General features: G+C 43.5%; 1 protein-coding gene across 1 annotated transcript in view; it reads left to right on the plus strand.

Annotated features, from left to right (window-relative positions):
• LOC121478609 overlaps nt 1-5,292 on the plus strand; it is a 17,601-nt gene extending 12,309 nt beyond the window's left edge. The window contains exon 4 of the mRNA XM_041733719.1: nt 3,840-5,292. Within this exon, the coding sequence (XP_041589653.1) occupies nt 3,840-4,402 (563 nt within the window). The 3' untranslated portion in view covers nt 4,403-5,292. The remainder of the gene's footprint in view (nt 1-3,839) is intronic.
• Nucleotides 5,293-13,801: the final 8,509 nt, after the last annotated feature.

Consider the following 13,801-nt stretch of genomic DNA (forward strand, 5'->3'; position numbering starts at 1 on the left):
GTTATTTTCTCTGCACATCCTGACCAACATGTTACTTCTTGTCTTTTTGGTAAGAACCATTGTAACAGGTAGGAGGTGATAACTTATGGTTTTGCTTTGCATTTCCCTGATGATCCTGATCACAGGTTACTCATTTGTACGTCTTTTTTCACTGTCATGTATTTCATTGGCTCTGCTGTAACTTTTCAATTTGATATAGTGGTACTTGTTACTTCTTGGTTTTGTTGTTTATGCTTTAGATGTCATATTCAAAAAATCATTGCCAGGAATAAGATTAAGGAGGCTTTTCTCTATGTTTTTTTTTTAGGAATTTTAGTTTAAGGTCATATGTTTAGGTCTTTAATCAGTTGCAGTTTCATTTCCCTGTGTGCTATAAGATGGGGATCCAATTTCATTGTTTTTTTTTATTGAAATATTCAGATTTCACAACAGTATTTTATTATTTTTAAAATATTTTTTTTATTTGAGAAAGAGCAATTGAATGCATGCACAAGGAAGGGAATGCCAGATGGGGAGAGAGAGAAAATCAAGCAGACTCTGACCTAAACACAGAGCATGAAGTTGGGTTTGATCCCACAACCATAATAAGATCACCACCTTGGCTGAGACCAAGTGTCAGATGCTTAATTAACTGTACCACTCAGGCACCTATTTTTAAAAAATATTTTGCTTATTTATTTTAGAGAAAGAGAAAGAGGGATAGCAGGGAAAGGCTAAGGGAGAGGGAGAATGATTCCAAAGCAGATTTTCTGCAGACCATGGAGTCCAATGCAGGCTCCATCTCACAACTGTGAGTTCATGACCTGAGCCGAAACCAAAAGTCGAACACTCAACAGACCGAGCCACCCAGGCACCCCTCACAATGGTATTTAAAGATTTGTTTATTGGGGTGCCTGGGTGTCTTAGTCGGATAAGCATCTGTCTTTGATTCAGGTCATGATTCCAGGGTCCTGGGATCAAGCTCCGCATCGCTTCTCCCACTCCTCCCTGCTTGTGTTTTCTCTTTTTATCTCTGTTTCTCTCTCTTAAATAAATAAAGTCTTTAAAGAATAGTAATAATAGGGGGATCCCTGGGTGGCTCAGCGGTTTGGCGCCTGCCTTTGGCCCAGGGCGTGATCCTGGAGTCCCGAGATCGAGTCCTGTGTCAGGCTCCCGGCATGGAGCCTGCTTCTCCCTCTGCCTGTGTCTCTGCCTCTCTCTCTCTCTCTTTATGTCTATCATAGATGAATAAATAAATCTTAAAAAAAAAAGAATAGTAATAATAGTTAACTTATTTTTTTAAAAGATTTATTTATTTATTTGAGAGAGAGAGACCAAGATAGGAGAGGCAGAGGGAGAGGAAGATAGACAATCCCAAGCAGCTCCTAGCTAAACAATGTGGAGATTGCTCTCACCACCCTGAAATGAGAACCTGAGCTGAAACTAGGAATTGAAGCTGAATCAACTGTGCCACCCAGACTCCCCAGAGATTTCACAACATTATTAAAGAGATTTTTCTGCCCCATTGTGGGTTTTTGGCATAATTGTAAACAATTAGTTGACTATATATGTGTGTGTTTACTTCTGGGATTTTTCTTCTATTCCCATTGTCTGTTTTTAAGCCAGTACCCTATTATTTTGAATACTATAGCTTTGTAATCTAGTTTTGGAATCAGAAATGTCCTGCCTTCAGATTTGATTTTCTTTCTCAAGATTGCTTTGGCTTGGAATATTACTCAGCCATTAGAAACGACAAATACCCACCATTTACTTTGATGTGGATGGAACTGGAGGGTATTATGCTGAGTGAAATAAGCCAATCAGAGAAGGACAAACATTATATGGTCTCATTCATTTGGGGAATATAAAAAATAGTGAAAGGGAATAAAGGGGAAAGGAGAGAAAATGAGTGGGAAATATCAGAGAGGGAAACAGAACATGAGATACTCCTAACTCTGGGAAACGAACAAGGGGTGGTGGAAAGGGAGGTGGGCGGGGGATGGGGGTGACTGGGTGACAGGCACTGAGGGGGGCACTTGATGGGATGAGCACTGGGTGTTATGCTATATGTTGGCAAATTGAACTCCAATTAAAAAAAAAGATTTCTTTGGCTTTAGCCTTTGGTTGAATTGGTGACAGTGATACTAGTGTCCCCTGTGGAGCAGGCAGCTGGAGTCTCTGTTGAGCAAGGATTCCAGTAGTACCTGCCCTGTGGCTGATGGAGATAGCCTCAGCCCTTATTTCCCACCCATCCCCATTTGTCTCTGCTAATACACTGTCCAGCTTTCTTTTCTGTGTCCTTGTGCCCTTTTTAAGCTCCATTGTGTACTACCCAGTCTTTTTTTTTTTTTTTTTTTTTTTTATGATAGTCATACAGAGAGAGAGAGAGGCAGAGACATAGGCAGAGGGAGAAGCAGGCTCCATGCACCGGGAGCCCGACGTGGGATTCGATCCCGGGTCTCCAGGATCGCGCCCTGGGCCAAAGGCAGGCGCCAAACCGCTGCGCCACCCAGGGATCCCATGTACTACCCAGTCTTAATTGCACTTTTGAGCTCCCTGAGATAATGCTATTCATAGATGACTGTTAAATTAATTTTTCTTGGGGTGAAAGATGGTATCTCCTATTCTGCCATCCTCTTTGGGACAGTTTGGTTGTCCATGTGCCTATCTTCCTACAGTATTTTTTTTTTAAGATTTTATTTATTTATTCATGAGAAACAGAGAGAGGCAGACATAGGCAGAGGGAGTAACAGGCTCCTCGCAAGGAGCCTGATGCAGGACTCGATCCTCGACCCCAGGAGGATCCAGGATCTGAACCACCCAGGCATCCCTCCTACAGTATTTCTATCATCATGGTACCGTGTGGTTTTCAGCTTGAGCTTCCAGGGTAGAATCCTGTGTGTATCATAGTATGGACATGCAGCAGACATGACAGGTGATCTCCTAGGGGCCCTGTTTTTGGCAAATCTCAGCTGGGAAAGGCGTGAAATTAGGCTTCTATTCAGATCATACTGGGCACCTTTGTTCATCCAGAGTTTGGTGTGATTGCTGATGGACACACCCCTTTTCCATGTTTCCTTCTTTACTCTTGACAATTTGTGGATTCTGGGTTCTAATCCTTTGGTAACTACATAACTTCCAGTACAGGAGTAATCGGTGCTCCTCAGGCCTCCACATCTCATTCATTCCTCTCACTGGTCTTTCTGTGTACTCTAGCATTCACTGAATGTTTTACCATGAGACATTCACATGTCCTTATTTTTAAAATTTTTTTTCTAAAAATTTTCTTTATTAGAGCACAAGCAGGGCAGGGATCAGAGGGAGAGGAAGAAGCAGGTTCCCTGCTGAGCAGGGAGCCCGGTGTAGGGTTCAGTCCCACGTCTCTGGGACCATGACCTGAGCCGAAGACAGACAGGTAAGTAACTGAGCCACCCAGGTGCCCCATTTACCTGTTCTTAAACTGATATTGAACAGCTGCAAATTTAGTGTGATTGAATTCTTCTACAACTTTGTACTTAAATAAGTATCACCAGCAGAAGTGGTCCTAAACTAAGTTGTGGGAGGAGAAGTAAGGTTTAGACCCCTTGGCTCTCTTCCTTATGTCATACCCTAGTTTGATATCCTTCTAGTGGGATCTCCATAACAGTTTGACTTTCAAGGCACAACAATGCACAGCAGCCACTCTTTCAACTGAATTTCATCTCCAGTGTCTGGAAACCATGCCATACACTCATTCTCAGGTGAGACAGTGGCATGTATATGATATGTATGTGACTGTCATGTATGTGACAGTGGCATGTGATGGGGTGAGCCCCCTGCTATAGTCAACACATATTTTACCAGCATTTCCTTGCATTTAGGTTGCTGCTGTGGAGCAAAGGCTGCAGAGGCACCCATTGAACAGAGTGCTTCTGGAGGCGTGTCACAGACCAGGACACCCAGGGCAGCTCTGTCTTCCTGGATGACCCACCCCTGTGAGATGTGTGGTGCAGTCTTGAGAGACATTTTCCACTTGGCTGAGCATCAGGGAAAAGAAAAGAGTCAGAAACTGTTGAGGTGCAGGGCATGCGGGAAACAATTTTATTTCAGTATAAAGTTTCAACAACAGGAACATCACGTGAAACAAAAACCATTCATAAACATGGACACAGTATCTTTTGTAAAGAGCTGGGGACTCCATGATTCTGGGAAGTCCTTTTCCTGTGTGGAGGTTCAGAAGGACTTCCTGTCTAGCTTAGGGCATCTACAGCAAGAGGCCACTGAGTGGGGAGAAGCCAAACACAATTACACAGTGCAGGACATCTTTACAAAGCAGAAAAAGTCATTATCCTTGGGGAGAATGCAAGAATGCCTTCGGTTACAAACATTCACATATTCAGGACCAGAGTGTCCACCTTGGAAGACAGTACTTTATGTGCAGTGACTGTGGGAAAATGTTCAGGTACACATCCTTATTTGTGATACACCAGAGATTTCATATTGGAAAAGGACATTATGAATTTGAAAAATATGGAAAATCCCTTTGGCAAATGTCAACCCATAGTCAACATGGAGATATTCACAGTGGATCCAAGCAGTACACATGCAGCAAATGTGGGAAATCCTTAAACTGCAAATTTGTCATTTATCCCCAGAAATGGCACAATGGGGTGAAGAGTAATGATTGCATTACATGTGCAAAATCTTTAATCCATAGATCAGGTTTTATTACTTACAGGGTTCAGCCTAGAGAAAGGTTTTATAAGTGTGGTGGCTCTACAAAATATTTTACATTTATGTCAGCCCTCCATTATCATCAGAGATCTCACACAGGAAAAAGACTTTATGAGTGCAGTGAATGTGGGAAATCTTTTACCACTAATTCTGTCCTCCATGCTCATGGGAGAGTTCACACTGGAGAAAGGCCTTATGAGTGCAGTGAATGTGGCAAGTCCTTTCTGCGAAAATATAGCCTCAAAGTACATATAAATGTTCATTCAGGTGAAAAGCCTTGTAAGTGTAATGAATGTGGGAAATCTTTTAAGTGGAAGTCAACACTGATTAAACACCATAGAATTCACACAGGAGAAAGCCCTAATGAGTGCAGTGAATGTAGGAAATCTCTTATCTGTAGCACTCACCTCCGTTATCATCACAGAATTCACGTTGGAGAAAGGCCTTATGAGTGCAATGAATGTGGCAAGTCCTTTATCTGATGAAATATCCACAGGTACACTGATTCACTCAGATGAAAGCCTTTATAAGTGAAATGATTGTGGGAAGTCTGTGAAATGTAAGTCAACATTGATTAAACACCAGAGAATTCACACTGGAGAAAGGCCTTATGAGTATAATGAATGTGGGAAGTCTTTTACTACTAATTTGGCCCTCTGTTATCACCATAGAGTTCACACTGGAGAGAGACCTTATAAGTGCAGTGAATGTGGCAAGTCCTTTGTCAGAAAAAATAGCCTGAGTGTATGCCTAAAGGTTCACTCAGGTGAAAAGCCTTTTAAGTGTAATGAATGTGGGAAATCGTGGAGGTGTAAGTCAACATTCATTCAACACCAGAGAATTCACACAGGAGAGAGGCCTTATGAGTGCAGTGAATGTGGGAAATCCTTTACCAGTAGATCTGCCCTTCATTCTCACCAGAGAGTTCACACTGGTGAATGGCCTTATGAATGCACTGATTGTGGGAAATCTTTTACTACTACTTCTGACCTTCATTCTCACAAGAGTTCACAATAGTGAAAGGCCTTATTTGTGCACTGAATGTGGCAAGTCCTTTATCCAAAGAAACACTCTGTACACGTGAAGGTTTATGCCAGTGAAAGTCTTTATAAATGTAATGAATATGGCACATCTTTGAACTATAAGTCAACATTGATCCAACACCAGAGAATTCACACAGGAGAAAAGCCTTGTCTGTGCAGTGAATGTAGGAAGTCTTTTAGTTATAGCCGTACCCTCCTACATCATTGTCAGAGTCACTTTGCAATAAGCCCTTATGATTGTAGTGAATGTGGGAAATCTTTTACTTGTAGTTCTTCTCTCTATGATCACAAGTGAGTTCACACTGGAGAAAGGCCTTACAAATGACACGAATGTGGGAAGTCTTTCACTGCTCGTTCCCTCCTCCGTTCTCACCAGAGACTTAACACTGGAAAAAGGCCTTATGAGTGCAGTGAATGTGTCAGGACCTTCCAAAGAAATATCTTCAATGTACACCTAAAGGTTCATTTGGGTGAAAAGCCTTATTAAGTGTAATGAATGTGGGAAATTGTTGAAGTATAAGTTGATATTCGTTCAACACCAGAGAATTCACACAGGAGAGAGGCCATATGGTTGCAGTGAGGGAAATCTTTTATTAGTTACAGTGCTCTTAGTTATCATCACAGAGTTCACAATGGAGAGAGACCTTAGGAATCCTGAAGATGTGGGAAAACTTTCAGCTAAATTTCTTTTTTTTTTTTAAAGGATTTTATTTATTTATTCATGACAGACGCAGAGAGAGAGAGAGAGGCAGAGACACAGGCAGAGGGAGAAGCAGGCTCCATGTAGGGAGCCCAATGTGGGACTTGATCCTGGGACTCAAGGATCACGCCCTGGGCTGAAGGCAGGCGCTAAACCGCTGAGCCACCAGGGGATCCCCTTCAGCTAAATTTCTAATCTCATTCAACTTGAGAAAGTACACAGTAGATAAAGTTCTTAATAGGTGATAATATGAACTGAATGGTTATGTTCACTAATGGTGACATGTCGAATCCCTGTCCTCTAATGCAGTAGGAGTAGCAGGTGCTATCTTTTGAAGGTAATATTTATTAGAATGGGTCATGTGTGTAGATCCCTAATGAATGATATTGATGTTTTATAAGAATCTGAGATAGCTAGCTTCCCCTACCAATCATGTGAGGACCCTTTGAGAAGATCTCCAATCAATCAGGAAGCTGGTCCTTGCCAGACACAAAACCAGACCATATGGGGAATGTTATGTGAGGAATCCAGCTTCCAGAACTGAGAAATAAATAAATGTTGCTTACAAGCCACCCAGTTTATCATATTTTGTTAGAGCAGCCTGCGCTCAGACAAACATGAAGAATATGGGTAATTCTTCGGGCAAAGATACTGTTTCAGAGAAATCAGAATACACCCTGGAGCAAGGCCACATGATTAAGGTGAAGGACACCATTCCTTTCACCAAACTTCTGTCTTTATTCCACATCTGAGAGTTCACACTGCAGAAAAGCTTTAAAATGGCAGGGAAGATGATATTTCCTTCCCTAGTATATGATGCTGAGAACCTTTATGAGGCAGCCCTCTTCCCAATTTGAGCTTTGTTCACCTGAATGTCCACAATGGAATGACTTCCTTAGGTTCCAGGTATTTGAGAAAAATTTGGAAGTTGTACTCTGTGATCTGATGTATTCAAAGTCCTTGCTGGAAGTCACTGCCAGATCCTGTGGCAGACGTCCTTTCACTTCAGCCACCTTGATGGTCCCAATAGTGAACTTCTGTCACCACCCATATGCTCAACACCATATGCATTATCCATTAGTGATGCAGACCTTTGCTTTGTCATTTGCTGATGGCAATTATGGGTGTCTGGAACTCCTTATTCCCTGCTATGTTAGGGCATGGATGTGAGCCAGTGTAACCTCAGTACCTCATCAATATTCTGGGTGGTGTTTTGCCGAGAATGAGTAAATCTGGTAGGGGCATTGTTGGTCTCCTGAGGATTGTGATAAATCTTTGTGGCTTCCAAGTCAGCAACACGGAATTAGGTGCTAAGTGTTGCTCTCCTTTAGATATTGCTGTCTTTTTGATTGAATTACCATGAATCTTAGGTATCAGATTCACGCTAAGGGGTGGTTTGAAATTAGAATTGGGCTCTGCCAGCACATAGGAGATTCATTGTCTCCCAAATTTACTGTATCTCCGAACGGATGATTGCAAATAAATAATACATATGTACGTCAGTTCTACTCTTCAGCTTGGGCCTCAATTTGTATTGAAACTCAAGACCTTTGTTATGGGCTGAATTCTGTACCTAAAATTCACATGTTAAAGTTTAACCCCCAGTACCTCACAATATGACTTTAGTTAGAGACTCTTTAAGGAGATGGTGAAGTTGATGGGCTATTAGGATGGACTCTTATGAGATATGACTGGCTTTGTGATAAGAGGAGATGAGGATACAGGCACACACAGCTGACCATGTGAAGATAGGGAGCCCCTCTATAAGCCAAGGAGTGGAGTCTCAAGGAGCTAACCTTGCTGACACCTTATATCCGATTTCTAGACTCCAGATTTGTGGGAAAATAAATTTCTCTTATTTTCCCAGTGTGCAGTACTGTATTATAACACTTCTAGGAAATACAGCCTCTTAGGATCCACATCTGGGTTTTATGTTCTGGATGCCAGGAAGTTTTGAGTGCTCACAGGTCACCCTGAAGAGGGAGCAGCTGAGACCATCTCCAGTGCTTGTGGAGACCATGTGAATATTTTGCTTGTCCACAGCTGATAGCGCATAGTGCCTTCCACTGTTGAGTGGAACTCTACCTCAGATCCTTCAGAGGAGTTATGTGACCTGATGTACAGTATTCACCTGTGACACCACAGGGGAAGGGGAACTGTAAGTGGTCATCTAGATGACTACGTAATTAGGTAATTAGAGGAGATATCAGGCCCCTAGTGGAGTACATATGGTGTCAAAGTGTATCCACAGATGTAGTGAGTAGCTGGGCAGGATCAGTGTGCACAGAAATTCATCACTTCAGACACAGGTATCCTGTGTAACAGATCATTGTCATAAAATAATCCAAAAGTCTCTGAATTCTCCTATTTTCTGGGGTGTTTAACATGTCCAGGCCATTGTGGTGCAGGCAGGAAAAAGCTAAAGACCAGGGAGAACGCATAGTCCAGGGAAGTAGCTTTTGTGGCCCAATGGAGGGGAGGGGGGACATCTTCCTTCCAGGTACACCCTAGCATCTACAGCAGAAGAAGGAAATGTTACTGGAGGTGGTGCAGAGGCCTACTCTTGCTTGGTCAAGATAATCAGTCCCAATGTCCATAAACAAACGATTTCTCCAAGGTGGACTTCTCAGCATTTTTCTCTGGTCTGAAGGCTTGGAGGTGGTTTTGCAAACATGTCCTTTCAGTCAACACCCTTTTCTTCCTTGGACATATACCAGTATTGATCTCTTCATGTGTTTGAAACATTTGTGTTATTTCCAGGATTTGGGTTATTTTCAGCTTTTGACTTTCACAAACCCCTCTATATATTTTCATTAGATTTCCTTATGCAGGGCACGTTGGTGGCTCAGTTGGTTAAGTGTTTGCCTTTGGCTCAGGTCATGAATCCATGGTTCTGGGATGGAGACCCCATCAGGCTCCCCGCTCAGCAGAGAATCTGCTACTCCCTTTCCCTCTGCCCCTTACCCTACTTGTTTTGTCTCTTGCTCTCTCTTTCAAATAGATAGGGCAGCCCGGTGGCTCAGCGGTTTAGCACCGCCTTCAGCCCAGTGTGTGGTCCTGGAGACCCGGGATCAAGTCCCATATCGGACTCCCTGTGTGGAGCCTGCTTCTCCCTTTGCCTGTGTCTCTGCTTCTCTCTCTCTCAGTGCCTCTCATGAATAAATAAAATCTTTTTAAAATTCCATATGCAAATAGAGTCTTCATTTCTCTTCTGTTAAAACTCAGAGCTTAATGCCTAAGTCACAGGTAGGTCAGTGTTAACATTTTCATGAATGGGGTCAATATGGGATTCTAAACTTCACTATTGTATTCTTACCAGGCATGTATGAGAGTTCCAGTATTTCCAGTCCCTGTCAATACCTGGTACCGCCAGTCTTTAACGTCCGCCTTTTTATTACGCATGTTGCACTATGTTCTAATTGCATTTCCTAGGGATTTCTGATGTTGAATATTTTTTCATTTGTTTATTACCTATATGACTTCCTGGGTAAAATTCCAATTTGTATCATTTGCCTGTTTTCTCTCTCTCTCTCTCTCTTTTAAAGATTTTATTTATTTGTGAGAGAGAACACAAGCAGAGGGAGGGGCAGAGGGAGAAGCTAACTTCCCACTGAGCAGGGTGCTGGATACCTGGCTTGATCCCAGAACCCTGGGATCATGACCTGAACTGAAGTCATGTGCTTAACCAGCTGAGCCACCCAAGTGTCCCTTGTCTATTTTCTTTTATGTGAGTTTCAGCTAGTTCCCTTTTCAATTACAAAAACTATATACATACGGGCAGCCTGGGTGGCTCAGTGGTTTAGCGCTGCCTTCGGTTCGGGTCGTGGTCTTGGGGTCCCAGGGTCGAGTCCGTGTCAGGCTCCCTGCATGGAGCCTGCTTCTCCCTCTGCCTGTATCTCTGCCTCTCTCTCTATCTCATGAATAAATAAATACAATCTTAAAAAAAAAAGACTATATACATACAACAAAGATAAATGTTAGAATTTTCTAATTCTTACATGGTGTGACATTTTTCTCTGTGGAGTCATGGTAATACTAGAAGGCTATTTCTTCATTATTTTTCCAGATTTTTTGTGTTTTGCTCAATATCATGGCCCAAAACACTTTACATGTATAAATCTAGGGTGCATTTTTACCATGACAGGGTCATTTTCTTAAATTTAGGCATTCAGAAAAACAAAAATTCATCCCTGATGTGTGGTGTTTGCCAATATCCAGAGTGTAAATCCCACACTCCCCCCCACCCCCTTATGAGAACAGGATATGCTCAGAGAAGGTTCTTAGAAACTGCATTTGGGTGTTTGGTAGGAAACCACTCACTGTGGAGGCTGCACGCTGGCTGGAGGTGTGCAGGAGCATCACAGGCAGGATAAGTTAATCCTGACAGGCTGGAGGGACCTCCTTGAACACTCAGGGGTGACTGTAAGGCAGGGATGTGGGGGACACACCCACACCCACTGGGTTCAGAGTTGCTTCCTCTGATCCCACCTGTACATTGAAAGGATTTCCCACTGTGGAGCACCAGCCTCCAATTAATTTAATTCCTTCTCTTTCTGTAATAGTTGACTGCTGGTCCCCAAAGAGTCGACATTCCGTGCATCTCACCACTGCTCTGGGCTTTGTTTCCAGACCACTGTCTCAGGAAGCTTGCAGGGCTGGCCACTTCCAGCCTCCTCTTGGCCGGAAAGGACTGAGAGACAGGTGGGACAGGGACTGTCCTGAGAAAGACAGGGATTCCCCCCTGGGCAAGACCTCACCCAGAACATCCATATCAGTGCTGACCTCCCTCTCCACCTGAAGGGCCAGAGTCCAGGCAATATAGGGCCTTGACCATAAAGAAAAGGTTTCCTTGGTCAGGCTTGCAGGATCTGCGGAGGCCTTTTATTTCTTCCACACACACTTGGGATCATGGTCTCATCTAGCCAGGAAGGGGCTTGTGGGGTGGTCTGCTGCTGGGTGAGAGGGCAGGAGTGGCACAAAGACAAGACACCTGGCAGTTGTTGGAAGAACCCTGGGTTGAGTACCTGTAATTCACTGGAGCTGACGTTTTCACCATCAATCCTTGAGGCATTGCCCTGCCCAGAGCTCTCTGGCCATTCTTGCTCTCCAGGGACACAGCACAGTCCACAGGTGATCCTACATTCCTCCCACATGCTCTATCGTGACCACTCTGGTACCTCCTGGCAGTGACGGGGTGTAGATGCCTGGACTAAACTCAGCAGATTAGGTTGTCCACAATTATCTTAAGGGGAAGAAAACCTCAGGAGTTGGTTTGTCAACAAATTCTGATTTCTGACTTTGTTGTAGTTTCAGGGCACAGGGGTGCAAGAGCACCTAACCTGGGAGTGCTTTGTTTGACAGATTAGCTTTGGCCACTCTATGGTGACAAAATCCAATGGCAGAGAAAGTTGTGGTGGTGAAACAAGAAAGGAATCTCTTTCAGCCTGACCAACACAGGAAAGACAATGGACTAGCCTTTCAAAGACTGACTCCAGAGTGATGAACAAGAGTTTGAGGTTCATATAAGGAAATATGGGGCCAAGGTGGATAGGTACATGCAAGGAGGTGGTGAACATCAAACAGATCGTTGTCTTGGAGTCAGTGGATTGAGTTTGCTGGCTCAGGGCAATCATTAGTGGTTGAGGGGGTAGTTTGGGTTCTCATCAGGGGATGCTTTGCCATAACGGTCAATGGTCTGCATCATGAGACCGCTGGAAAGAAGAACTCAACTGGAATGTGAGCTCAATCTGGTGGCAGCTGAGATTCACTTTTCAGTACTAAGAAAAACAGTATGTATGGTTGAAGCCACCTCAGGCCCTTGGGTGACCTAGTAATCTTACAGTTTAACAAGCATCCTTAGCCTACATGATTAACTTTTTGTTTATCTACAGATCATGCATTCTCTCCTAGAAAGAGCTGAGCACTTCTGCATGCCACAAAGCAAAACAGACCCTCTTGCACACACCCTTGCACCACTGCGATAACATCTATAACTAGAACCATCAAGTCTGCATGTTCAAAAAGTGTTAAGGACTGCTGTGCTCCCTTTACTGGCTAACTGCCCTAGAATCCTTTAAAAACGCCTGGGAGGGCAGCCTGGGTAGTTTGGGCCACGGCATGATCCTGGAGACCCAGAATTCGAGTCCCATGTCGGGCCCTCTGCCTGTGTCTCTGACGCTGTCTCTGTGTCTCTCCTGAATAAATAAATGGAATCTTAAAAAAAAATGGTTTAAAAAATAATAAAAACTCCTGGGAGAGGTAGAAACCTTGAGGTTGATCTTTGTACAAGAGTCCACCTTCTCCCCAGGTGGCCAGCCTTCTGAATAAAGCTCATTTTCCTTTCCAATCAATACCTCTCTCTTGGGCAGCCCCAGTGGCGCAGCGATTTAGCGCCGCCTGCAGCCCAGGGTGTGATCCTGGAGACCCTGGATCGAGTCCCACATCAGGCTCTCTGTATGATGCCTGCTTGTGTCTCTGCCTCTCTCTCTCTCTCTCTCTGTCTCTATGAATGAATAAATAAAATCTTAAAAAAAAAAATACCTCTCTCTTGAGTATTGATTTCTGTAGTGCTAAGCAGCTGAAGTTGGGAATGTATGTGAACACAGGCCCAGACAGAGCAATCCACCTGTGTGCCAAAGCAATTCTAAAAGGATATCATACGGGGATGCCTGGGTGGCTCAGTGATTGAGTGTCTGCCTTTGGCTCAGGTCCTTAATCTCGTGTCCTGAGGTAATCTGTCACATGATTGGGCCCTCTTACCCAAAAGTTGAGGCATACCCCTAGTAAGACTATTTTGCCTCACATTAAGGCGCCCTCACCTGATATAATCCTTTTTTTTTTTCCTGTTTATAATGTATTTGTCCTATCTTTAAAAACCATTCTGGGTGCCCTAATGGCTCAGTCGGTTAAACATCTGCCTTCAGTTCACGTCATGATCCTAGAGTGTAGGATCCACCCCACATCCAGCTCCCTACTCTGTGGGAGGCCTGCTTCTCCCTCTGTCCCTGCTCATGCTCTCTCAAATAACTAAAATATTTCTAAAAGAACCAAAAGACCCTTTCCCTTTCTGTACTGCTTCCTTGAGGCTGCCTTCTACTTGCTAGATGGGATGCTGCCCAAGTCAGAAATCGCTGAATAAAGCCAACAGCCCTTTAGGAGGCAGTGTTGAATTTTTATCATTTAGAAGGGAGGTTTCTATTGTTTTCTATTGTTCCTAACTATAAAACGTATTCTAACGCTTCAGGGCGCAAGAACTGATGAAAAACAACCTCTCCAGCAACTCAATACACACCTTTCTTTCTGAAGTACCTCAAGAAATGATAGGTCATTTACCCCTGCGAAAGGATTGGAGATTTAAGAGCATCTA

The sequence above is a fragment of the Vulpes lagopus genome, chromosome 2 (genome assembly GCF_018345385.1).
Source record: "Vulpes lagopus strain Blue_001 chromosome 2, ASM1834538v1, whole genome shotgun sequence".
Classification (NCBI taxonomy): Eukaryota; Metazoa; Chordata; class Mammalia; order Carnivora; family Canidae; genus Vulpes; species Vulpes lagopus.